Source organism: Eubalaena glacialis, chromosome 3 (assembly GCF_028564815.1).
Source record: "Eubalaena glacialis isolate mEubGla1 chromosome 3, mEubGla1.1.hap2.+ XY, whole genome shotgun sequence".
NCBI lineage: Eukaryota > Metazoa > Chordata > Mammalia > Artiodactyla > Balaenidae > Eubalaena > Eubalaena glacialis.
Genome location: NC_083718.1, coordinates 99302428 through 99329619, shown reverse-complemented (window position 1 = coordinate 99329619; position 27192 = coordinate 99302428). Strand labels below are relative to the sequence as shown.

Below are 27192 nucleotides of genomic sequence, written 5' to 3'. Positions count from 1 at the left end.
TGCCTATATTAACCTGTTTTAAGACTGCTTTAGATATAAAGGCCTTATTCCCTTATATATGTGACTTTTCAGAAGACAATATATGCACAGTATATTCTAAATGGTCATGTGGGTGGTCTCTAGCTACTCTCCATATGACAAAACTAGCAAAATTTTTAATTTACGTGGACAACAAACTCCACATTTACAAATGTTTATGTTCATCTTATGTATATAACAATGAATTCTCTTGCTGATATTCATTGACCAAATCCCACATACAGGAAGACATTTAGGGTATATTCAGTTTGTTTTTTTGGAAATACATCTTACTTGGGGGATCACCTTCCTCTTAGACATTTATTTGGTCCTCTGGAAATTGATACAGTTGTGGGTAATCATGTAAATGTTTATGAAAAATTTTTTATTGAAGTGATTCCATTAGTATTCTAATCTGTAATACATGGAGAATGACCTTCATATTTATATATTTCTTTATTTTAACCGCCCAACTAGTAATCCAAGAAATGTTTTCCTTTTCTCTGCCAAAATTTTTTATTGTAAAATATTTGAGTAACGTAAAGGTGAATCTTATACATGTTCAATAAAAATCATATCTTAAACTTTAGAATGTTGTTTATACTTTAAAATTTCAGTTAAGATTCTGTCAGAAATCTGTCAGTTGCTTGCCAAGGAAAGAAAACCGAAGGGAAAAGACCAGCATGTAACTTCTCCCTGAGGGCTTCCCTTTATTTATGACCCGGTAGTATAGCCAGTTTACAGGCTTGAACGCCTCCAGTGAAAGACTTTTCTCTGAGACCTGAGGTAGCCCCTGCCATCCTGTGGGCATGGACTTCGGAGTAACACAGACCTGAGTCTGAATTCAAACTCACCTCTGAACCTGTTTTCTAATCTAAGATGGTGATAATACCACCAACTCTTTTGGGTTGTGATGAAGAACACAAAAGCTAATGTAAGGAATATGCCGTAGGCACTCAGTGTCGGATCAAGCGAAAATTTGTCTTTGTGTAGCATCTACATACATACCTTAATTCTAGTGTTAGACATATAGAAGATGGTCAATAAATGTGGCACTATTAGAGGTTAAAATCATGACTTAAATGATATTCATAGTCACCACACCCTTGTACAGACTGCTTTTCCTTTTGACTAGAATGTCCTCACAGAGAGGAAAAACAATGCCAACACATTCTCTCTGCTGATATTCAAATTACAGCAGCAACTTCAAGTTAATAAAGAACTATGGTTCAATATGAGTTTGAACCCGATCTTTCTATGTAGATTGTCATGATTTCCCTGGACAGTGCAGACTAAGAAAGGTTACATAAGTTAAGGAGAAAGTACCCCACTTGCTGGTAGAAGCAGGGTGGGGTTATGGCCACTCTAGGGGAAACCCTCAAACCTCCTCCCCAGTACACAGGATCGTACGGGATCATCTGGGACAACTTTGTGCCGATCACAGCAGAACCTAGCAGGAGCCTCTGATCTGTCCCCTCAGACTTTTCTTTTCAATATAGTTGATGTACAATATTACGTAAGTTACAGGTGTACAACATAGTGATTCACAATTTTTAAAGCTTATACTCCATTTATAGTTATTATAAAATATTGGCTATATTCCCTATGTTGTACAATATATCCTTGTAGTTTATTTTAAACTTAATAGTTTGTACATTTTAATCCCCTACCCCTGTCTTGCCCCTCCCCCCTTTCCTCTCCCCTCTGGTAACCACTAGTCTGTTCTCTGTATCTGTAAGTTTGTTTCTTTGTTATATTCACTAGTTTATTTTTTAGATTCCACATGTAAGTCATATCATACAGTATTTGTCTTTCTCTGTCTGACTTACTTCACTTAGCGTGATACCCTCCAAGTCCATCCATGTTGTTTCAAATGGCAAGATTTCATTTTTTATGGCTGAGTAGTATTCCATTGTGTATATATATATATATATATATATATATATATATATATATATATATATATATATATATATATATATACCATGTCTTCTTTATCCATTCATCTGTTGATGGGCACTTAACGCTGCTTCCATATCTTGGCAACTGTAAATAATGCTGCTTTGAACATTGGGGTGCATTTATCTTTTCAAATTAGTGTTTTCATTTTTTTCATATATATACCCAAGAGTGGAATTGCTGGGTCATGTGGTAGTTCTATTTTTAGTTTTTTGAGAAACTGCCATACTGTTTCCCACTGTGGCTGCGCTAATTTACATTCCCACCAATAGTGTACGAGGGTTCCCTTTTATACATTCTCTCCAGCATTTGTTATTTGTGTTCTTGATGATAGCCATTCTGACAAGTGTGAGGTGGTATCTCATTCTGGTTTTGATTTGCATTTCTCTGATGATTAGCAATGTTGAGCACCTTTTCATGTGCCTCTTGGCCATCTGTCTATCTTCTTTGGAAAAACATCTATTCAGGTCTTCTGTCCATTTTTTAATCAGGTTGTTTGGGGTTTTTTTGATGTTGAGTTTTATAAGCTCTTTATATATGTTGGATATTAACCCCTTATCAGTCATATCATTTGCAAATATTTTCTCCCATTCGTAGGTTGTCTTTTCATTGATGGTTTCCTCTGCTGTGCATAAGCTTTTACATTTGATTAGGTCCCATTTGTTTATTTTTGCTTTTATTTCTGTTGCCTTGGTAGACTGACCTAAGAAAACATTGCTATGATTTATGTCAGAGAATGTTTTACCTATGTTCTCTTCTAGGAGTTTTATGGCATCGTGTCTTATATTTAGATCTTTAAACCATTTTGAGTTTATCTTTGTACATGGTGTGAGGGAGTTCTAATTTCATTGATAGGTAAGCTGTCCAGCTTGCACACCACCACTTGTTGAAGAGACTGTCTTTTCTCCATCATATATTCTTACCTCCTTTGTCATAGGTTAATTGAGCATAGGTGTGTGGGTTTATTTCTGGGCTCTGTATTCTGTTCCCTTAATCTGTTTGTCTGTTTTCATGCCAATACCACACTATTTTGATTACTGTAGCTTTGTAGTATAGTCTGAAGTCTGGAAAGGTTATGCCTCCAGCTTTGTTCTTCTTCCTCAGGATTGTTTTGGCAATTCTTGGTCTTTTGTGTTTCCATAAAAATTTTTAAATTTTTGTTCTAGTTCCGTGACTAATGTCCTTGGTTGTTTGTTTTGTTTTGTTTTGTTTTGGTGGTGCCACATGGCATGCAGGATCTTAGTTCCCTGACCAGGGATCAAACCCATACCCCCTGTAGTGGAAGCACAGAGTCTTAACCACTGGACCACAGGGAAGTCCCTGTCCTTGGTATTTTGATAGGAATTGCATTGGGTCTGAAGATTGCCTTGGGTAGTGTGGTAATTTTAACAATATTAATTATTCCAATCCATCTGTTTGTGTCCTGTCCCCTCAGACCTTCTTGCCCACGTCTCAGGCATGGGGTTCCCAGGCCCAGCCTTCTTATGACTTACCCCATCTTTCTTCAACACCTAGTGTTTTTTTCTCCCTTCCTCCCTACATCCCCTCCCTTCCTTTATCTTATTTTACCTTTTCCTTCCTGAACATACATAGCACATACCTGGTTGCTGCACATTTAAGGAAATGAAACCTTTCTTTCCATTTGCATGATATGAAATCTTTGATGGAGCTAATCCGTCACACATTACACAAAATGTAACACAAATTTAGGAAACATACAGAAAAGGCTTAAATTTAGACATTTCCTGAGTCAGTGATCTCAAACCTAATAAGGAAACATCTGAGACCATCCTGTATGAATTAGTCAATTATAGCTCAGCTAGGTTGAGATATCTCCTTAGTCATTTCTCTTAAGAAATTGACTTCACTGCTAGATCTTTAAACCATTTCAGCGGTGAGTTTTCTGAGTAAGCATGGCAAAGAGCTTCAAACCTCTACAGAAAATGGGCATAACTAGGATTTTTTTTTTGCATCTTATTTACATCAGGGAGTCCTCAAAGCAAATGAATGCATTTAAGTGGGAAAAGTGTGCCACCTTCTGGTACTGAACTTCAATGATTCAGTTCAAATCCACCTCTCCCACATGATCCTGTGTCTGGCTCTTCTTTCCCCTATATTCTTTGGAATTAAGACCAAAGGAAAAACATATTTTATATTTCTTCAGTACTAAATTTTAAAAATTTGAAATACTTAAAAAGATTTTAAAGCATTGCATACTTTGCTTAAATAAGGCAACATTGTTTTTAGTATGGGATTAATGAAAGATGCTGTAAGTTCAGTGACACGATGACTCCTCCTAGAAAAGACTGGGTGTTCAGCATGATAAAGGGATTCCAGACAGAGGGGCAAGGCTGGACAAAGACATAGCAATGGGAAAACACAGCCTATTCAATGAAAGCAAAGTATCTGAGTCAAGGATGAGGTGTGAAAGTAGGGAGCAATGCAGTGTTTCCAGGTAAGAATAGAATGACCAGAGTTTAATTTCCAGGTAGGGTCACAGCATACAGGATGAAATGGAGGAGGTAGCAGTAACTGCAGCAATGCTGGCACAGAGTACATACAGTTTGACAGGAACTTAGAAACCAACAGATAAATGGGCATAGGCCCTTGACAGTTAACTTTCAAAAGACAGATTTATAACTAGCCTGCCCCTGGCTTCAAAAACTAGTCACAAAAGAGGTGAAATTAACATTTACTGAACAAACTTGACTTCCAGCTCCTAAAAGCTGGCTTGCTAGATCTCACCAATACTCTTAAATGTTCCCTATTTCAGGATATCCCCAAAGATGTGCACCGTATTCAGTGATAAACCATGGTGACCATAGTTAACACCTGCATCCTCCATGAACGTATAATCAAGATTCCACCATGGCACTGCTGGCAGTGCTCAGTCCCTGACCTCCAGTCTACAACTGCTCAGCTCAGTCTCCACAGTACCAGCTGTAATGAGGTGATTTTGTTGGCACCCAAACTCTAGCTGAGGGCTTTACTTTCATTTGGAATAATTTCCTGACAGAAATGAGCCCCAGGGGCTTGAGAGCAATACTTTAAAGAGAGCTGAACTGCTGGGTATGCTGTAGACAGGAGGGTTAGAAAGGCAAGAGGGGGTGGGGAGGTGAGAAGCTAAGGGAAGGATGTGGAGACTGGCGCTGTGTAGAAGTGCTCTGTGAGTGTTGTGGAGACACTGAAGGGGTTTCACATCTCAATTGTGTGGCAATTGCGCCAGAAGGAGTGCTGTGAGCTTCTCAGAAATTCTTAAAGGGGTTTTGGAATTGCCCAGACCGTGGAAATAGGAATTACAGGCAAATCTTACTCAGAACAAGGGGGAGGGAAGTTCCACCTAATACCTGGCAACACAAACTTCAACCTGCTCTGGTGGGTGGGCCATGGTGGTGCCAGTGGTGCTAATTTTCCCACAAAAATCTGCAGATAGAACTCTGCCCCCTTATAGAACCACATTTTTCATCATCATACAGTGCACTTTTAACTCCTTGGAGCAAAGTTTGCTATTCGTAAGGCCTTTATAGTTATAAAACTGTGGCCCATTCAGGTGGTTTTCAAAAAAAATGGAACAACCTGCCCCCCAAAAGGCCACTAGTTCTTGCAAAATTGGAATTTACTTGTACTTAACTGGGAACAAGAAACCTTTAATAGTTTTCTAGGGAGTGAAATGGAAGGGTTGGGGGCAAACTGTTGAGGGAGATTTAATTTCTTCTTTACATCCTTATGAGCAGTCTGGGTTTTTAGCATGAACTTGCATTACTATTACCGTTTTATTAAAAAGGAGATGTAGGGCTGACCGTGGTGGACGTTTTGAGGGCAGCCGAGCTGCCTCCTGTGGAAGCTTGAGCCGGCTGTGTAGCTTTCTCCCTTTGTCTCATAACCATGTCCACCAGTGAGAATGCTAATTCACCAGCCGCCCGCCTTAACAGATTCAAGAACAAGGGGAAAGACAGTACAGAAATGAGGCAGCGCCGAATAGAAGTTAATGTGGAGCTCAGGAAAGCTAAGAAGGATGACCAGATGCTGAAAAGGAGAAACGTCAGCTCTTTTCCAGATGATGCTGCTTCTCCACTGCAGGAAAACCACAACAACCAAGGCACTGTAAATTGGTCTGTTGATGACATTGTCAAAGGCATAAGTAGCAACAATTTGGAAAGCCAACTCCAAGCTACTCAAGCTGCTAGGAAACTGCTTTCTAGGGAAAAACAGCCCCCCATAGACAACGGGCGGGTTTGATTCCAGAATTTGTGTCCTGCTTGGGCAGAACTGATTGTAGTCCCATTCAGTTTGAATCTGCTAGGGCCCTCACTAGCATTGCTTCTGGGACATCAGAACAGACCAAGGCTGTGGTAGATGGAGGTGCTATCCCAGCATTCATTTCTCTGTTGGCATCTCCCCACGCTCACATCAGTGAACAAGCTCTATGGGCTCTACGAAACATTGCAGGTGATGGCTTGGTTTTCCGAGACTTCGTTATCAAGTATGGTGCAGTTGACCCGCTGTTGGCACTTCTGGAGGTTCCTGATATGTCATCTTAAGCATGTGGTTACTTACGTAATCTCACCTGGACACTTTCAAATCTTTGTCACAACAAGAATCCTGCACCACCCCCCTTAGACGCTGTTGAGCAAGTTCTTCCTACTTTAGTTTGTCTCCTGCATCATGATGATCCAGAAGTTTTAGCTGATACCTGCTGGTCTATTTCCTACCTTACCGATGGTACAAATGAACAGATTGAAATGGTTGTGAAAACTGGGGTTGTACCCCAACTTGTGAAGCTTTTAGGAGCTACTGAATTGCCAATCGTGACTCCCGCGCGAAGAGCCATAGGGAATATTGTCACTGGGACAGATGAACAGACTCAGGTTGTAACAGATGCAGGAGCACTTGCCATCTTTCCCAGCCTACGAACAAACTCCAAAACAAATACTCAGAAGGAAGCTACGTGGACAATGTCAAACATCACGGCTGGCCGCCAGGACCAGATACAACAAGTTGTACATCATGGATAAGTCCCGTTCCTTGTTGGCGTTCTCTCTAAGGCAGACTTTAAGACACAAAAGGAAGCTGTATGGGCTGTGACCAACTACACACGTGGCGGAACAGTTGAGCAGGTCGTATACCTTGTTCATTGTGGCATAATAGAACCGTTGATGAACCTCCTAACTGCGAAAGACACCAAAATTATTCTGTTTATTCTGGATGCCATTTCAAATATCTTTCAGGCTGCTGAGAAACTAGGTGAAACTGAGAAACTTAGTATAATGATTGAAGAATGTGGAGGTTTAGACAAAATTGAAGCTCTACAAAACCATGAAAATGAGTCTGTGTACAAAGGTTCATTAAACCTTTGATTGAGACGTATTTCTCTGTGGAGGAAGAGGAAGATCAAAATGTTGTGCCAGAAACTACCTCTGAAGGGTTTACATTCCAAGTTCAGGATGGCACTGCTGGGACCTTCAACTTTTAGACTGTACACCTGAGGCATTAAGTTGTTCGTTGTGTACTATGCTTGGTAGAAGTTTGTCTTACTGTTTTCTCTACTAAGAACTCTTTTTATACATGGTTTGTTATTGTAGCACTTTTTACAGAGAAACTATACTTGAACAGTTCTAAACTGTACATACTGTATGAAGCTTCTCCTCTCAATGGGTTTCTTATTTCTATGTGGAATTTCATATCTTGCAGTGCCCTGTAAATAAAGATTAAATTCCACCCTTTTCTTTACTTCAAAAAAAAAAAAAGCAGATGTAATCATTAAAAAGAATGGAGTACAAATAGATGGAAGTGAATTTATGAAATATATTACTAACGATAAAGCTGCATCAAAATGTATAATACCATTTATGTGAAATAATTGATATCATAATAGATATTTTATCCACTGGAATTCTATGAGGAATGGTGGACTCTCTAAGAAAAGCAGTAAATTTGAGAGGCAGGAAGTTCTCAGTGGTGTTCCCAATGGCAGGCATTAAGGAAAAAGTTTAAAGTCTACAATGTTTAGGGAATTCCCTGGTGGTCCAGTGGTTAGGACTCCCCGCTCTCACTGCCAAGGGCCCGGGTTCAGTCCCTGGTCAGGGAACTAAGATCCCGCAAGCTGTGCGGTGCAAAGTTTCCTTTAAATTCCATCAATGAAAAGATTTTTATTTTATTTTATTTTTTTTAATTTCTTTTTTAAATTTTATTATTTATGGCTGTGTTGGGTCTTCGTTTCTGTGCGAGGGCTTTCTCTAGTTGCGGCAAGCGGGGGCCACTCCTCATCGCGGTGCACGGGCCTCTCACTATCGCGACCTCTCTTGTTGCGGAGCACAGGCTCCAGATGCGCACGCTCAGCAATTGTGGCTCACGGGCCTAGTTGCTACGCGGCATGTGGGATCTTTCCAGACCAGGGCTCGAACCCGTGTCTCCTGCATTGGCAGGCAGACTCTCAACCACTGCGCCACCAGGGAAGCCTGAAAAGATTTTTAAATTATGTAAAACATTTCTCCCGGGACTTCCCTGGTGGCGCAGTGGTTAAGAATCCGCCTGCCAATGCAGGGGACATGGGTTCGAGCCCTTGTCCAGGAAGATCCCACATGCCGCGGAGCAACTAAGCCCGTGCGCCACAACTACTGAGCCTGTGCTCTAGAGCCCGTGAGCCACAACTACTGAGCCCACATGCCACAACTACTGAGCCTGCGTGCCACAACTACTGAGCCCGCGCACCACAACTACTGAGCCCGCGCACCTAGAGCCCGTGCTCCACAACAAGAGAAGCCACCGCAATGAGAAGCCCGTGCACCGCAATGAAGAGTAGCCCCCGCTCGCCACAACTAGAGAAAGCCCGCGCACAGCAACGAAGACCCAATGCAGCCAAAATAAAAAACATTTCCCCAGATACAAAGGGCCTACTAATATGCAGCCCGCCAAACTGGGAAGGGAGGGACCCACTCCCAGCAAGGCATGATTGTGAAATTTCAGATAAGATTATGTCCCTTCTCAGGAACCTCCTGGCAAATTATTCCCAGAAACCCAGTAGTGATGAAAAGCCACAGGCCATCCAGCACTGCACCCTGGGGAGCTGGTTTCCAATAAGCTAGAGGTGGCAGTAAAGGGAGCGGGAGGCAAGTGTAACAGAGGCAGCGGCTGGAGGGGACTATACCGCATTTCAGCAGGTCCCGACACTCCACGAGTATCTGAGACACTTGAAATCTGGCTAGGTACTATACAACCTGTTCTGTATACAGATATGGGTAGGGTTGCCAGCGTTGTTTCCTTTAAATCATTATATTTAAATCAGATATTTGATCATTTGGTCTCAGAAAGACTCTTGTACATAGAATTATTGTGTTCACTTTTCCATTCAACTCATGTAGTTGCAACGTTGAAAGTTACTCTGTCCCCACAGGAGCATTTGCTGACCCCCAGCTTAGAACCATTCAACATGCAAATAAAGACCTGTATCAAGATAGGGAGGTAAAGACAGATTAAGAAGAATGTAGGTGCAGGAGTTGCAAAGACATGGGGAAGCCATGGGGAGCGTGGCCCCATCACCCATGGCAATTATGAGCATTTAAACACTTCTGGAAGGTGCTTAAGCCTGAACAAAGTTAATTTTTGGAGACTTGGCTAGAAGATCTTGGCTCTAACAGAAGAGCAATGGGAAGAAAAGCCTAGAAAGTTGCACAGGCCTAGAAAGGTGAGGACAGAGGGCCCTTTGGGCAGGGTGGGGATGCAAAACTCTAGATTGCATGCATTCAGGAGTAAAATCAGTGCAAGTACACAGAGGGGATCTGACGGAGCAGTCTGAGTAATACCGTTCTCTTCCAGAACCCCTTTTTTCTACTCACCCCCCCTGGCCAAATCCACTTTCCATTGACTTAATTATTAACCCTTCAAAACTCAGCTTGAGAATTACAGCCCCAAGGAAGCCCTTCCCAGGTACCCACCCTGCCCAGCCACAGCCTGTTTCAGGACATTCCAGTTGTGGCAGGTGGTCACCATGTCCTCTCTCCCCCTTGTTCCTTGACAGAAGCCCACCAAATGGGCACGTGGCATCCCAGGAAAAAAAGACTGCACTGCCCAGCATCCCTTGCTGTAAGGTATGGCCATGAGGTTTCCATCTGGCCAAGAAGCAGGAGCAGTGCAACAGACCTTACCAGGCAGCTGGCACATGCCCTTCATCCTTTCCCTTTTCTGCTGGTTTGGAATACACAAGTGGTAGCTAAAGCTCAAACATCCATCTCTGTCCCCAAGGTGCACAGGAAGTACAGTGGAAAGGCAAGATGGGCATATGGGTCCATAGGGGTCCCTGTGATTGATAGTACAGCTGCCATACCTGGTTGGCTAACCTCTGCACTCCCACGCCTTAGAAAGAAATGTCTCGAGACTTCCCTGGTGGCGCAGTGGTTAAGAATCTGCCTGCCAGTGCAGGGGACACGGGTTCAAGCCCTGGTCTGGGAAGATCCCACATGCCGCGGAGCAACTAAGCCCGTGCGCCACAACTACTGAGCCTGCACTCTAGAGCCCACGAGCCACAACTACTGAGCCCGCGCGCCTAGAGCCCATGCTCTGCAACAAGAGAAGCCACCGCAATGAGAAGCCCGCGCACCGCAACGAAGAGCAGCCACTGTTTGCTGCCACTAGAGAAAGTCCGCGCGCAGCAATTAAGACCCAACGCAGCCAAAAACAAAAATAAATAAATAAATAAATAAGAAATGCCTCATTTGGACCACTTTTTTTCCCCATTACAAGAAGCTGTATTTCCCTCTCTCCTACTGCTACTACCACCCCAATTCCAGCCAGTAAGCTCCCAGAGAGCAAAACTCAAAAACCACAGGCAATGTTTTAATTATGAAGTTTTGTTCCTTTCAAATACCTGCATTCCTGTTTTGTATGTGTTTTAGGCTAAGTATTACAGGTTAGAATTTAGCCCAGAGTAGGTAGAGGTTTTAAAGCTACTCTACCCCCTGGGAAAAGATTTTAAACACTACTAGATAATTCAGTTTTCTTTAAAAACTCTTTAATGTCACATTCAACACACAAGAAAACAAAAGTTAGGTGATTTTTAAATTAAAAGTTACCTGAATTATGGCTGCACAAAGTTTAAATTCTAAATGAGCCCCATTATTGCTAAGACCCTGAATGTCAGGAAATAAAGAAGGCTCAGTAGTCACCACAATCATGCAAGTCAACCTTCACTGCAGAACCATCGCAGTTCAGTTCTACTACATCAGCAAGGAACTCTCTCAGCTTCTCTACATTACCACATATGTGCCGCAGCCTGGGATAAGCAATGATTCTCTCCAGGGGTACATAAAACTTATCTCCAATACAGAAGGGTTGGGGAGTCATCTCCATGGCTTTGTCTGCCTCTGTGAGTACTGGAACTGGAAGGTCTGAGATGAATTTTCTTGTTGGGTTGCCAGGGTCTGCGGACTCAGGTTCCAACTCATGCTGTCTCAGACTCACTTGACATCTCCGTTTCATTCTGTTCACCTCTCGGTACACTAGATAAGTCACTACACGTCTACAGTAATTCATTTGCTGTAAACTCGGGTATGAGGTCGTATAAATCTGAAGAGAAAAAAATGCAAAAGACTGGGAATAGAAGAAAATTTTCAAAACCACTAGTAACCTAGTTACCACATAACCTAGTAACTAGTTACCACATTAGAATTAACTGTACGTACAGATAAGCATATGTACATGTCAAACCCTACGTGTTGTGAATGCTACAGTTATAATGGGAGTCCAAAACTATTGACATAGACACTCTTCACCATATTCTTCATCATACATACCTCCCAAAACCAAAAGGGTCTGACAAGCTTGGAGGCTCAATTTCATGTCATTTCCCGAACCAAGCTACGGAGAAACTGCTAATCCTAACAGATTACAAAAGCGGGAGGGTGGTTTGCTGGAGCAAACAGCCTGGAAGTATTTCTAAGACAGCAGCAGATCATTCTCTGTAACATGCTTTGAGACACTGTGGGGCATGGGATTCTCCTCAAAAAAGGTCATTTACACTTATCAATAGTAGGGACTCATTTCACCATCCCAATAAATGAACTTGCTCTCAGAGCCACAGAGAATACTCACAACTTCATAAACATGTTCGCCATGGTGCTCCAAAACAGCAGATTCAGTTGCCTTTGCTTTTTTCCGGAAGACCCCTATCTGGGTACACCATCCAACATCCTCAGCTCCTGCTGGTGGTTCTCCCACACCAGTAAACTCCACAGAGTAACTGTAGCGACTGGCCACGTCTAAAGCCCTAAAGTCAAAACAAAGAGAAAAATCATTTTTCTAAACTATTGTTAAACAACCATTTCCAGTAGAATAGAACATGAAAATTACAAGACAAAACAAGCTGCAATTCCTACAACACCACCTAATGCCATATCACGGGGTTTGCTTATTTCTGTTAAGAGCGTTAAGGCAATGACAGTGTCAGTTTCCCAGTAACCACAAGAATATGGAGAAGTATGCAGGGATGGACAAGGAAACCGGAAGGGCTATAATCCCAACTCCTATCTGCGTTTGCAGATTATGCCAGAACATGACCATCTGTCATGCTCCTGGGAGATAACTCCTGATACCTTCACGTGAAAGGTACCTGCTGCCCACATACCCTTTCCACACGTGCCTGCCTGTGGGACCTGACAGAAAATAACGCCCAAATGTGGTGGTTTCTTAATGATTATATGCTAAGTTGCACTTTGGGAATCAATTTTATTGGAATAAAATAAGAAATAATTGTAGATAATAAGATTTACTTCACAGGGTTTAAAACTCCAGCACAGTCACAAAAAAACAAAAACACTTAAGAACTCACCAGGTCTGAAACTGCATTCTACTCCACTCAAATTTGTGATCTGAATCTCTGAAGACTGTAGATGGAAACAGGGAATTGAAATCAGAGTTCGGTGTGCTGATGACAATCATGGCTGGAGACATGTACCCAAATACGACTTCAGGAAACTTCGCCAGATCTTCTGAATCAAAATGTTCTATTCTAAAGTGGTAAGTGAGAAAGATATAAGGAAACCTAGCTTCATTTGCAAGTAGTTTCCTAATTGACTTTGCAAAACAACTTCTAAGCATGGACCTCTCAGACCAGATAAGAGAAATATGGTTCAGCATTATTCACAATAGCCAAAAGGTGGCTGTAAACAGATGAACGGATAAGCAAACTGTGATACACACAATGGAATATTCAGCCTTAAAAAGGAAATTCAGACCCAGGCTGCACATGGATGACACTTATCATTGCTCCTTGGCTCTTTAACCAATGCTCTAATGTTCTCCATAAGTAATTTCAAACATTAGGCACCTACTACGTGCCAGGCAACAGGAAATACAAAAGAGAAACACTCTGCTCTAGAGAACACATTACTAAAAACTGGAAATCTGAACACAGTACCAGGTAAACTGACCCCAGAATAAGACCCTTAACTACTATTAAAAGGTCATTAAGAGACATCTTGGTTTCTGAATACCATTTCCCATTAAAAGGAACCAGAAATGGCGGACTGGGAAGGAAAAGTAGACAACCAGCCTGGTACATCTTGCTATGCTGGAAATAAAGTGCTCAAAAAAGGACAGACATATCACAAGGACACAGGAGCCAGCTTGAAGGGACCCCCACTGACCAATCTTGGGAAGATGTGAGCAGCAAAATACAGTAAGTTACAAACCATTAAAAAAAAATAGAAATTCATGAGTTCATACTGATGATAAATAAGTGAGGTAGGAGGGCTCTTGACTAGTAAATACAGAGGAGTGCTGAAATTGCAAAAACCATTTGCCACCATATAATATAGGGAAATTTTGGGGGGAAATACGGATGAGTAACAAGATGTGTGTATGGTCTGCAGTCTCCAGACTGCTTATCACTTGTCAGGGGTGAGGGGGATGAGGGGGAGTAGTAATTGTACAGCTAAGCAACCACACCTTGACTGGGAAGATCAAAATTAACCTCCCCAAGGACAAACGGATATTGGTGCCTCCAGATGGAATGACCCGAGGATCCAAATAACATCTTCAGTGCTCTACTGTGTTCCAGGAATGCATAGCCTGAGTCTAATCATTAAAAGCCAAAAATGAAAAATATTCCTATTAAAAATAAAGGGGGGCTTCCCTGGTGGCGCAGTGGTTGAGAATCCGCCTGCCAATGCAGGGGACACGGGTTCGAGCCCTGGCCCTGGAGGATCCCACATGCCGCGGAGCGGCTGGGCCCGTGAGCCACAATTACTGAGCCTGCGCGTCTGGAGCCTGTGCTCCGCAACGAGAGAGGCCGCGGTAGTGAGAGGCCCGCGCACTGCGATGAAGAGTGGCCTCCACTTGCCACAACTGGAGAAAGCCCTAGCACAGAAACGAAGACCCAACACAGCCATAAATAAATAAATAAAATTTAAAAAGAGGTAAAAGAAAATCAATAATTAAAAAAAATAAATAAATAAAATAAAGGGAAGGGCTTCTCTGGTGGCGCAGGGGTTAAGAATCCGCCTGCCAATGCAGGGGACACAGGTTCGAGCCCTGGCCCGGGAAGATCCCACATGCCGCGGAGCAACTAAGCCCGTGCGCCACAACTACTGAAGCCCGCGCACCTAGAGCCCGTGCTCCGCAACAAGAGAAGCCACCGCGATGAGAAGTCTGCACACCGCAACGAAGCCCCCACTCGCCGCAACTAGAGAAAGCCCGCGCGCAGCAACAAAGACCCAACGCAGCCAAAAATAAATAAATTTTAAAAGTAAAAAAAATAAAGGGAACTGGGGAATTCCCTGGTGGTCCAGTGGTTAGGACTCAGAGCTTTCACCGGGTTCGATCCAGGGTCGGGGGACCAAGATCCCGCAAGCCTTGAGGCGTGGCCAAAAAAGAAAAGAAAAAAATAGGAACTGGTTATTTAATACTGAATTTATTAGGGGCAAAGGGTAAAACCTACCCTTAAATGGTTCAGAAAAAAAAAAATGTGTGGAGGGAGAGGGAGACAGCAGGAGAGCACATATACACAAGATAAAATAAAGAAAATGTTAAAAAAAAAAAAAAAAAAAAATTGTTAATCTGTGAATCAGGATAAAGGATATGGGTGTTCCTGGTACTTTATACATTTTGCATCTTACTTATAAACTTGAAATCATTTCCAAACAAAAAGTTGAAAAAGGCCAGTAAAAAGCCAATCCCAGCTGACATGCAATTTTATTTACAAATAACTCAGATTATGACAAATATTTAGGACACTAAATTTACTGAGACTAATTTATTCCGATTTTTCAAATGAATGTATACAGTAAGAATCAGTTTAATACTTACAATTCAATACATGCTACCAAATCAAATCCAAGCAAACGACAGTCTTTCTCCAAAACAGAGCCGTGATACAAGGTAATAACTAAATCCAGCTCTCGAGGATCCAGATGATCCCCCATGCATGGGGACAGCCTAGACCTGCAGAAGCATTATTGCAGAAGGAACATTTGAACACATACCATCTATTTGGAATATCTTACCAGCTACAGAAACTCTGATCCTCTGATAAATTATCTTCTGCCTACATTGGTAAGTCTGACATGGCCTGTTTCCATGACTTGCTGTATTAAGCACAAGGTCATAGGGTAACTTCCTCTCTCATAGGGCATTTTTTTTAATACATCTTTATTGGAGTATAATTGCTTCACAATGTTGTGTTAGTTTCTGTTGTACAACAAAGTGAATCAGCCATATGCATACATATATCCCCATATCCCCTCCCTCCCCCTCTCCCTATCCCACCCCTCCTGAGCTGATCTCCCTGTGCTATGCTGCTGCTTCCCACTAGTTATCTATTTTACATTTGGTAGTGTGTATATGTCAATGCACTCTCACTTCGCCCCAGCTTCCCCTTCCTCCCCAGCCCCCCGTGTCCTCAAGTCCATTCTCTATGTCTGTGTCTTTATTCCTGCCCTGCCACTAGGTTCATCAGTACCATTTTTTTTTTTTTAGATTCCACATATATGTGTTAGCATACAGTATTTGTTTTTCTCTTCTGACTTACTTCACTCTGTATGACAGACTCTAGGTCCATCCACTTCACTACAAATAACTCAATTTCATTTCTTTTTGTGGCTTGAGTAATATTCCATTGCATATATGTGCCACATCTTTTTTATCCATTCATCTGTCGATGGACATTTAGGTTGCTTCCATGTCCTGGCTATTGTAAATAGTGCTGCAATGAACATTGTGGTACATGACTCTTTTTGAATTATCTCATAGGGCATTAAATGGCCAATGAGAACAAGATTTTTAATATTTGATATTCCTCTCATTATTAATACTTTTGGTTCTCTCACCTCACTTTGGATCAGCGATTTTCAATTTTTTGTTCTTTAGAAGAAAAACATTCTTAAAACAATCTGTGGAAGTCATATATGAGTGAGACTCATTCAAACTGAAGGAGGCCTCGGGCTTCTACCCCGGTGCTGTGGCAATTTAAATCCTCTGCTATAAGTTATCTTGGTGTTCAGCATTAGACTTTGCCATTTGAAATTGAATTTGCAATGCTTTGATTGCTATAATTACTGAATTGAAGCTATACTTTCTACATAGGTAGAAGCAGAACTTCTAGGTATTATTCACAACATACAGGCAAATCACTGTCATGGTAAAGGCATTATTTGGTGAGCCTGGGGCTCTCATAGTGCCTCCCTTTAAACAAGTTATAAAGAACTTGTATAAAAAACACTTCATCTGGGTGTAGAGAAGAAACGTTATGAACACCAATGGTGGGGAAAGTGGCAGGGGGGTGGTGGTGGTGTGATGAATTGGGAGATTGGGATTGACATGTATACACTAATATGTATAAAATAGACAATAAGAACCTGCTGTATAAAAAAATAATTAAATAAAATTCAAAAAAAAACCACTTTATCTGGGAATTCCCTGGCGATCCAGTGGTTAGGACTCCGCGCTTTCACTGCCGAGGGCCCAGGTTCAATTCCTGGTCGCAGAACTAAGATCCCACAAGCCGCGTGGCCATAAAAAAAATTTTTTTCTTAATTAAAAAAAAAAAACCACTTCATCTAACGATAATTAATAGTGCCACTAGTTTTACAACATCGTAACGCAACTATACTCCAATAAGAATTAATTTTTTTAAAAAGTGCCACTAGTTTTAGACTAATGCATAATTATTTTAGAAACTCAGTATTACCCATTCCATTTAAGTCTCCCTTCATTGATATCCACTCCAACAAGCTCTTCAATGCACTTTTGGTATTTTAATATCACTAGGAGGCAAACATCACCACACCCCAAGTCTGCAACCTGTAGATGAGAAAGAATGTTATTTCAAAGACATTATAGCCAGAAGTCACATATGATCAAGCATGTTTTTTTTTTTTCCCAGAAGGAGTGGGTATCAAAAGAATTATACAGTATCTTTTTGGTAGAAAAAATAAACAAAAAGGAAATTAAACCGAAACATTGTAAACCCCAGGGGAAAAAAATAAGGCCTGTTAACCTCCCATGACCTACTAGAGTGTTTGGACAATAAACTAACTCAGGTATCAAGGTATATCCTAGGGGCCTGGCACAGGGAGAGCACACATGACAGGCAAGTGTGCTAAGAGGAATCTGTGCCTCTGAGAAGCTTCAACAAGACTTAGAAAAGGATGCTGACCAAACATACCAGGATATAGCTTGATCTTGTTAATCTAATCCCCTTAATAAATATTCACACATTCTTAAAGATTTTTATTAAATCTGTTTTCTTCATCACACAACAGTCTTCATTAACCACAGGTGAGTTACCTGTATATTTCTGAACCCCACTTTAGGTGAAAAGGGCAAATGAAGATAACTCATGACAGACACTTAAAAGTACCCACACCCAAAAAGATGTGCAATCTAAGTTGCACCCACGGTTATTCAGTAATTTTCCTCTTTGAGGCAGGCACATTTATGGGATGGTGGAAGAAGGGGAACACAGAATTGAAAAATGAAAATCTAGTTTCAGAAAGCAAATCACTGGAAGCAATGAACTGTACTAATTTTTAAACAGCATACCCAATTTTCTTCCAAGCAGGAATTGAGCTGAAACTATACTAAGGATACATGAGCCCCATCACTACCTACAAACTACATAGCGAAAAGAAGTTTGTAGAGTTTAACTTTACAAAACTCATGAGAGAAACCACCATTTTCCCTAAGAAGTCTATCATCCTTTAGCCTGTAACTGACCCTATAGACTTCAGATATTCACTGGGCCTAGCCAGCTCCCTTGGTCCTATGAAATCCAAACACTGACACAGAAGGGAGGTGTTACCCAGACAGAATCCAGTGCCAGCACTGATCATGAACCTTTGCTACAAAGGGAAAGCGAATAAATGCCAAGGGCTCCTTGCCTTTCCCCCACCATTATTATCTAATTAAAAAGAACCACAGTACCTATGTCCACAAGACTAGTCTGCTTGATGTTCGGACCAAATGCTCTAGAAATGTGGAACACATAAAGATCACATCCAATGGTAAAATGGTAAAATGTCAAGATTTTCTTCACATCTGAAACTGGCAATGTTGAATTTTACCGGAGCTCTGTGCGCCTGGTAAACAGGTTAAAGGTATCCACCTATGCTTTGTATTTCCAGAAAGGGCTTTCAGAAGGTACCATATTCCCCCCACACTCACAGATGCTGCCTAGTGTTCCCATTCTTTGCCTTGAATGATTACCTTGACTACTTGTCCCAAAATTCTCCGCCCTCCAGGCCCCTGAACATTGGACTGTATTTAGCTAAGGATCCCTCCCAGAAAATAGGCTGGTTTCAGGGTTCACACATTCCACTGTCCAATCATACCACCCTTGTATCCCACTTCCGCTCATCCTCCTCTCTATAAAAGAAAAATCCTTTTTGCCCATTAAGACAGATGCTCTCCCTATGCAACCCTTTCCCTCCTTGCAAAAGTCTTTTTGCATAGTCTCTGCTTACTTGCTAAGTCCTTACTAAGATTTTTTTATTTGACAAAGCATTACATAAGGCATTATTAACAAATGTTTGGAAAGAGAAATACCTACCTTCTTGGGTTGATGTTGCTCCACTAAATTTTTAACGAATTGGTAACGCTGTTTGTATAATGGAGGATTAAACTTAATTATCTTCTTGTTGGGGACTTCTTCAACATTACCATCAACCACACTATTGCACTGAAAGTTTACAAACAAAATAAAAGGGGGGGGTGGGGTGAGGTAAGTGTTTTGATCATTCATGACTTCAGGAATTAAATAAGAAGAACGTTTTATGTCCCCCAACCACTTCATAGAACACATAGGCCCTTGAACCATCTCAAGTCCTAAGATCAGGTGGCACTGTGCTTCCTCCACACTTCATTTCATTTAAGCCTCCTCTCATGTCTTTTAAGTGATTATCTGGCTTTAATTCTCCCTATAGCCTAGAGTCGGCTGAAGATAAAATTACTTATGAATGCACTTAATAAAACAATTGTACATCTCCTAGCCACACGGGACTTTTAGTGGAGTGAAATGCCAAAGCCTGGGGTCCAGGTCGGCAGGAGGCTAGAAGCTGTTTATAACTGATAAAGACTTTCCTTAACCAAACTGAAGTCAGACTGAGCCCTTTTTTTTTTTTAATTAATTTTTATTGGAGTATCGTTGCTTTACAGTGTTGTGTTAGTGTCTGCTGTACAGCAAAGTGAATCATGGGCCCTCTGTTGACTACACCTACCTGGACCCTGTCCTATCTTTGGCTGGCCTGGCCCAGATTTAGCAGGAATCCTGCTAAGTCACCCACACTTGATATGTGCTCAATCTGTATCTGATCAAACACCTCATCCCCCGCCCTCAATGTATGATCAAGCTGGCCCACCTTCAGAAGCCTATCAAGTAGGTTTAGCAAGAACCCCATACCCTTGATGGGGTTCTCCTCTCTTTTCCATCCACTGATTCCCTCACTCTGCTCATATGCTATAAATCCCCCCCCACCGTCTATTGCATGGATTTGGGCCCCACCCCTCTCCCCTACTGCAATGCTCTTATTGCAATAGTCCTAAGCAGTTTTCCTTTTTAATAGTCTTATTCGGAGCCTTTTACAAATGTCAAAATTTCCTTGACATGACTCCAGTAGAAAATAATGTCATGATTAACCCATAACTGCTGTTACTGGTGTTCCTAAATACTAGTCTTATAAAGGAATACAGTCCAAAAGGCACTAGAGCATTGCTGTCCAATAGAAATATGCAAATATGCAACCTTCTCATAGCCTATTTTTAATGTTTTTAAGAAGGTATAATTATATTAACCAATATATCTGAAATATTTCAAGATAAAATCAGAAATGCTTGATCTGTATTTGAATTTCAAAAAAAAAAGGTACATTTAAAAAGATTCACATACCCAAGTTACTCCAAACATATTAAATGTTTTCCAATAATGAAATTTTTTAAAACTAATTTTAAAGTCAAGTGGAGTTCCGTTCCTCAGCTGTTCAAGCCACATCTCAAGTATTCAATAACCATGTGTAACATAACCATTTTATATTGTAAAAAGGACTTGAGCATCCGCGAGTTTTGGTGTGTACGGGGCGTCCTAGAACCAATACCCCAGGGATACGAAGGGAGGACTGTACCTCACAGTACATCGCGGGGATGACTCTTCCGAGTCATACAGCAGGTCACGAAGGGAAGCCTTACCTCTATGTTGTTTTCTGCCATTGTTTTCAAGTTTCGTTGAGACACGAATGCAGATGTCTCCTTCAATCCCTAGGAATCAGCAACGACTAGGCTGTAAATACAATGTATCAGTTTTTGTAGAAGAGAAGCCTGGACTGAATAGCTGCCTAGATCACTGAGAAGGAAGAGAGCGAGCTTTCTTCTTTCTCTTTACATTTAATCCACAGAATTTATCCAGGAAGTTCTGTTTCAGACAATATCAAAGAGGCTCAGGAAGCCTAAGTAACTTTCCGCCACGCCAAACACATGCAATAACACCCATTCTTTCCTTTTACTATTAGTTTAATACAAACTGAGCAATTCTATCAGTTGTGACTCATTAGAGCCCTCAACCTCTCTCAAATTGCTTTCAACTACTCTTTCACACATGGTCGAAATGAAATTTAAAGAGAAAAGTGTCCTAAGCAAGTGATAAACTAAAGATGCTCCAGCATATATCCAATTCACTACTGGCCTTCAATTTAAGTTTTAGTTCTCTATTACACATCTGCCTCTATCAACTAGAACTCAGTCTAAAAAGTAGACATGTCAATCTAACTTTTGAGTTATTCTCTAAATCTAACTCCGAAACCCTCCTCAAGCGAGACAGCGTTAAGGCATTTATAGAGCATGGGTCGATGCAACTATTACCTTCGAGTAGGAAGTACCTCCAAATGCACAAGCAAAGCGCGGCGGCGACCAGCAGATACTGCAGAGAAGAGCTCTGCAGAGAAAAGCGGTTCCCGCAGAGCGGCGGCCGCATCCAACTCCGGGCCCCGCCCTTGACACCTGCGCACGCGCCGCCTCACCACGTGACGTTACCCGCCCGCCGCCACGCCGGCGCTCTCCGCACCTGCGCCGTCGGCCTGGCCCAGAGGCACCCTACTCCTCCGCCCGAGGCGTCCAGAGCCCAGCCCGGGGACCAGCCCTATTCCCCTAGGCTTCCGGCTCCAAGACGTCGGTTTTGTGTCTCTTAACGACCGCTGTGGCGCATGCCCCAAAGCCATTTCTACGTCTTCATCCTCACCTTGGCGGGGGGACCACGGTCCCTGCCACGTACCTCCTCGCGAGCGGCTGCGACCCGCCCCAGCAGCCCAGGAGCCGCGACTGTTGGATCGAGCCGGCGCCTCGCTCGGCGTGTCCGCGGTCGCGAGCAGGGCCCGCGGCTCCGGCGGCTGTTGGATTCGTGGCTCTCCACGTGCGCGGCAAAGAGCTGAAAACAGTCCCTGCCAATGGAAGGTGGCAAGAGGAGCGGCCAGGCAGAGCGCGAGCCGCACAGCGGCTCGTGTCCGAATCAGCCAACGCTCCCATCCCCAGAACAATCCACAAGGGCCTTAAAGCGGACCCTGGTCTGCCTGAAGTTGGGCCAATAACATCTGAACTCAGAAAAACCTTCAGACCTTTCAGGCCGCACTACCGCATGCTGGGCACGCAAGTAACTGATCTCTTAGAAAAGTTACTGTATCAGGTCCCCGGTCCCTTGCAGAGATTCAGATTAACACTTCATAAATAAGTTCTTTCTTTGTTGTATGTGAGGGAAGAGTTTAATGAGGAGAGGAGAAGCGAAGCTGCCTTTTTTGGGGGGGGGGGGATTTAGTCCTATTTTAAAAGAATCAATCTGGTTTTACTAATGAATTAATAAGCCATTAACATACCATAAATAATATATTCAGAAATAATATATTTTCAAATACTTAATCCCTACTACATGCAAACCTTTGGGGTATCACAAAGATATATTGCAAAGTTTTTATTTTTGGTATGTTGAGGTATCTAGTCTCATAGGAAAAAGTTTGTAACTTAAGGGAAGCTTCAATGTTTGAGAGGTTCCTGTTGGCCCTAGGAAACAAAAGTTTTAACCAAGAGCCTTCCATGAAGGAGCATATTCCTTATTACAGAATATATAAACAGGACCTTCAAACGTTAGTAAGCTAATTCCACTTCTTTGTATTTTTAAATTAGTTAAATAAGGAGGCCATTAGATGAGGTGGTTCTTGTGCCCTGAAAAGCCTGTATAAGCAAACCAAAGCCAAAGCGTGCAAATGCCTCAGTGTTAAGAAATGGAAACCTAAGGTCAACCAATTATAAGCAAGCAGACTTTCCCAAATAAGGCACCAGCTTAAGCTTGTGAAAGAAAAAACAAAATGGTGTGGGTAGGGCTTCCCTGGTGGCACAGTGGTTGAGAATCTGCCTGCCAATGCAGGGGACACGGGTTCGAGCCCTGGTCTGGGAAGATCCCACATGCCGCGGAGCAGCTGGGCCCGTGAGCCACAACTACTGAGCCTGCACGTCTGGAGCCTGTGTTCCACAAAAAGAGAGGCCACGACAGTGAGAGGCCCGCGCACCACGATGAAGAGTGGCCCCCGCTCGCCGCAACTAGAGAAAGCCCTCGCACAGAAACGAAGACCTAACACAGCCAAAAATAAATAAATAAATAAATAAAAATTAAAAAAAAAAATGGTGTGGGTATTGCTAAGAGAGCTCTCTGAAATGGAGCCTGGAGGCCATTGAAGAAGTATGACTAATGCACATCTCAGCCTGGGTGGAATCTGAACTTAGACCATTTATTGTCTTAACACAGGCAACCAGAACATCTGCCCAATGTTCCAGAAACTCAAGATATTTATTGGACCCTTACCCTAAAATAACTCCTGAAAGAGTATCCCTTAAGGACAAATATTTCCTTTCTTGTGTCCAGTCAATCATAATTCCTGCCAGACGACTTTAACAACTTCGTGGTTGTGTGTGACTCTCTCTTCCCCAAAACACTGGGTTTTACCCAAATCTGTGTTTCTCTTTTTTTTTTTTCTATTTTTTTTTTTTGGCCACACTGTAGGGGATCTCAGTTCCCCATCGAGGGCTTGAACCCAGGCTGCGGCAGTGAAAGCCGGGAATCCGAACCACTAGGCCACCAGGGAACTCCCAAATCTGTGTCTCCTGCGTTGCAATTCCTAAGACCCCAAATAAATTCTTTTTGTATTTGCAACCTTCTGCATTTCTTTGTCAACAAGCTATAGCCGATCAAGTAATTTCCTTGCTTTGCTTTGGTGTCTTCCCTATAAAAGCCTTCCCTGAAAAATAATTTTCAGTAGAGCACTTTTATGGATACTGGATTCTAGTCCTGTTCATTGCCTTTGAGGTTTTGTCATCTACCTACAAATTGGACTGGATCCTGAATTCTTCTAGTTTTCTCCAATATCTGAGTCACCAAGCTAACATTTCCACATTTCTCCCACTCTTCTGACTTGGAATCACTAAGAACAAAAACTGCCCTTTTCTCAAAGCTCTGAAAGCTGAAACTGGATGACTTGATATAAACTTCAGAGAAATCGCCTCAACAGCTCATGTCCAGACAAACTTTGTGCTTTTTGCTCTGTGAGCCACTCAGAAAGTTCACTGGAACACCTTATGACATCAACCTGAGATAACAGGAAAATCTATCAGATTGCCACTGCCTCTCCTCACTCTGACTGAAGATGCTTCAAGCCTAACATCTAGAAATCTTCTCGATTAACTACTCCCTGGACTCAAAACCTTTGTTTATAGTCTGTTCTAACCATTAACCTTGTTTTTCTTTTGTTTCCATTGTAATGCCTCTTATTAAATACATGATTGCTTGCACCATATAGGCCCGACTTCGGGAGTCCACCTGCATCACTGCCTCCTGAAATGAGATACAACTCTTTAATTCAACTGACCTATTCTCAGGATTAAGAGACTAGTTCAATGAGATATAGAACAGTCTACCAACTCAGCTTCTGGGGAAGTTTCAAAGTCAGGAATGAAGGGTAGAAGAATATGGCACCCCAAAATATGCCTCTTTGGCATAAGGACTGTTTTGAGCTGATTGTTTAAAGAAACAGCAGACATAGGAGAATCTCTGAAAACATAGTAGAAGTTACCCTTTTGAAATGGAAATTTATGTTTATAAAGGAAAGCTCCATTTGTAAGGGTGTCTCCCTCTCTGTACCTGGCAGAGAAAGATGACTAAATCACATGAAATCTTATCACTGGAGAAAGAAGACATTGATTTGATGGACTTCCCTGGCGGTCCAGTGGTTAAGACTCCATGCTTCCACTGCAAGGGGAGCAGGTTCGATCCCTGGTTGGGGGACTAAGATCCCGCATGCCACGGTGGCGGGGGAAAAGATGCTGATTTAAATCTGCAAAACAAATGTTACCCTTTTTACCATGCGTTTTCCTGGTACCCTCCCATAACTGGCCTCTCCCCACCCCCACTCCAACATCTTTCCTTTGTCTTTACAGAAGACAGTAGGTAAGATGGTAGCTTGGGCTTTCTCAGAGAGTAACTCATTCTTCCTGGGTATAGCCCAGTGTACAGGAGATATACAGGTTAAGAAACTTCTATCTATTTTTCTCTTGTTAATCCATCTTTTATTACAGGGAATCTCAGCCAAGAACTCAGAAGTGTAAAGGAAAAATTATTTTTCCTCCCCTTTGGTATGATTCCATTTTTACAGGATACCTAGAATAGTCAAATTCATAGAGACAGAAAGTAGAATTGTAACCAGTGGAACAGCGATATCCTCGGTTCTTGTCCTCTCAAGGGAAAGAATTCAGACAAGAGACATAAAGCAGTTTTAAGTAGCAAGAGTTTTATTAAGCAAAGTGAAAGTACACTCCCAGGAAAGGATGAGAGAAGACTGTCTGGAAACCAGAAGCAGCCCCACAATGGGGGTAGGGTTTGTTTTTAAGAGTGGTGGAAAGTCCCTCCCTGTGTCCTGTGTCATTTGACTGACAAGTTGATTGACAGCTTTAGGTTGTACAACTTTTCTCCTTGTGTGCAGGTGCTTACCCTTAAGCACCCAAGTGAAACTCATGGCGGGGGGCGTTGGGGGGCAAAAATCGCAATGCTAATTTATTACAAATAAGGCCTAATGAACCCGGGTTACTTTGAGTCACGTTTTAGGTCTTGGTGCTCCTGCGCCAACCTATGCTGGCAGATTTTATCTAGCTTGGTCCTGATAAGGCTGGAAACCTAGCAGTCCTTGACCACAAAAGGGAGGATCTCTGGACATGTTCTGATCACCAGTGTCCAGGTCGGGGAGGGAAAGATGACCTCATCCAGGACGGGGTGGGGACGTGCTCACGTCTGACTAGCTACCTAAAAGAATGGTAGTTGCCAGGGGCTGGAGGAGGGAATTGGGAGTTGCTGTTTAATGGGAACAGAGTTTCAGTTTGGGATGATGGAAAAGTTCTATAGATGGATGATGGGGATGGTTGCACAACAATGTGGGGTTTTTTGTTTTTGTTTTTGTTTTTTTAATTTACTTATTTATTTATTTATTTTTGGCTGTGTTGGGTCTTCGTTGCTGCACGTGGGCTTTCTCTAGTTGCGGCGAGCGGGGGCTACTCTTCCTTGCGGTGCGCAGTCTTCTCATTGCGGTGGCTTCTCTTGTTGCGGAGCACGGGCTCTAGGCGTGTGGGCTTCAGTAGTTGTGGCACGTGGGCTCAGTAGTTGTGGCTCACGGGCTCTAGAGCGCAGGCTCAGTAGTTGTGGCACACGGGCTTAGTTGCTCCGGGGCATGTGGGATCTTCCCGGACCAGGGCTCCAACCCGCTTCCCCTGCACTGGCAGGCGGATTCTTAACCACTGAGTCACCAGGGAAGTCCCACAACAATGTTAATGTACTTAATGCCACTGAACTATACACTTTAAAATGATAAGTTTCATGTGTATTTCACCTCAATTTTAAAATATTTTAAGAAAAAAAAAATTTAAGTTAATAAATGATCTGTATAGGATTCCTGGATTTAGAGGTTTTGCTTTGCCTGCTGGTTGGCTCATTTATACAATTGAATTCTCATCTCCAGCTCCAGCTCCCTCTCCACATTTGCCTATTTCATCATTCTCTTGGTCTCCTACTCTCTCAGAGCCTGAACATCATCCTTGGCTCTAGCCACTTCCACCCTTCCCACATTTGGACAATCACCAAACCTTGACCTCTTCAAGCTGTCAGTTGCATCTGTTCCTTCCCACAGCCAATATTGTAGCTTACCCTTTGTCATCTCATTTTCTCGTCATAACTAATCTTACCTTCCTCCACTAGATTCTAAGTGCCACTGAGATACAGCCCACGTTATACCTTTTTAGAATGAGTTTTAAGTCAAATAGACCTTAAATCCTAATTTGACTATTACTTTCTAAACTTCGGAAATTTACTTACCCTCTCTGTCAATTTTTTCAGTTGAAAAATGAGAAATAAATAAGATTACCTATTCAATAAGTATATATTGTGTACCTATTTGCACCAAGTACTGGTTTGAGTGAAAAAGACAGTTAAAGGTCCTCTCTATGGCTCTTCTTTTTTTAAATTTTTATTTATTTATTTATCTTTTGGCTGCCTTGGGTCTTCGTTGCTGCGCGTGGGCTTTCTCTATGTTCGGTGAGCAGGGTCTACTTTTCCTTGCGATACACAGGCTTCTCATTGCAGTGGCTCCTCTTGTTGCAGAGCACGGTACAGGCTGTAGGTGCGGGGGCTTCAGTAGTTGCGGCACGTGGGCCATA

The 27192-nt window shown here is 42.3% G+C and overlaps 1 protein-coding gene and 1 pseudogene across 1 annotated transcript; one reads left to right on the top strand and one right to left on the bottom strand.

Moving 5' to 3' along the window:
• The first annotated feature begins 5862 nt into the window (after window positions 1–5862).
• Window positions 5863–7450, top strand: LOC133088352 (importin subunit alpha-1-like; annotated as a pseudogene).
• Window positions 7451–11127: 3677 nt separating this feature from the next.
• On the bottom strand, window positions 11128–20667 carry HENMT1 (HEN methyltransferase 1). Its single transcript, XM_061186239.1, has 7 exons — window positions 20647–20667; window positions 19016–19144; window positions 17156–17268; window positions 15277–15411; window positions 12800–12979; window positions 12064–12238; window positions 11128–11538 (listed from the first exon to the last, which is right to left on the bottom strand). Exons 1-7 carry the CDS (start codon window positions 20665–20667, stop codon window positions 11128–11130), a joined length of 1164 nt encoding a protein of 387 aa, XP_061042222.1.
• Between the last annotated feature and the right edge of the window lie 6525 nt (window positions 20668–27192).

Excerpts from the sequence above, each read along its gene's own strand:
- HENMT1 (XM_061186239.1), bottom strand. The coding sequence starts at position 20,667 with ATGGCAGAAAACAACATAGAG. Across the intron at positions 15,412-17,155 it reads GGGAGACTTAAATGGAATGG|GTCTAGGCTGTCCCCATGCA; the intron begins GTAATACTGAGT and ends ATGCTTCTGCAG. Across the intron at positions 12,980-15,276 it reads TTGGTAGCATGTATTGAATT|AATAGAACATTTTGATTCAG; the intron begins GTAAGTATTAAA and ends TTACCACTTTAG.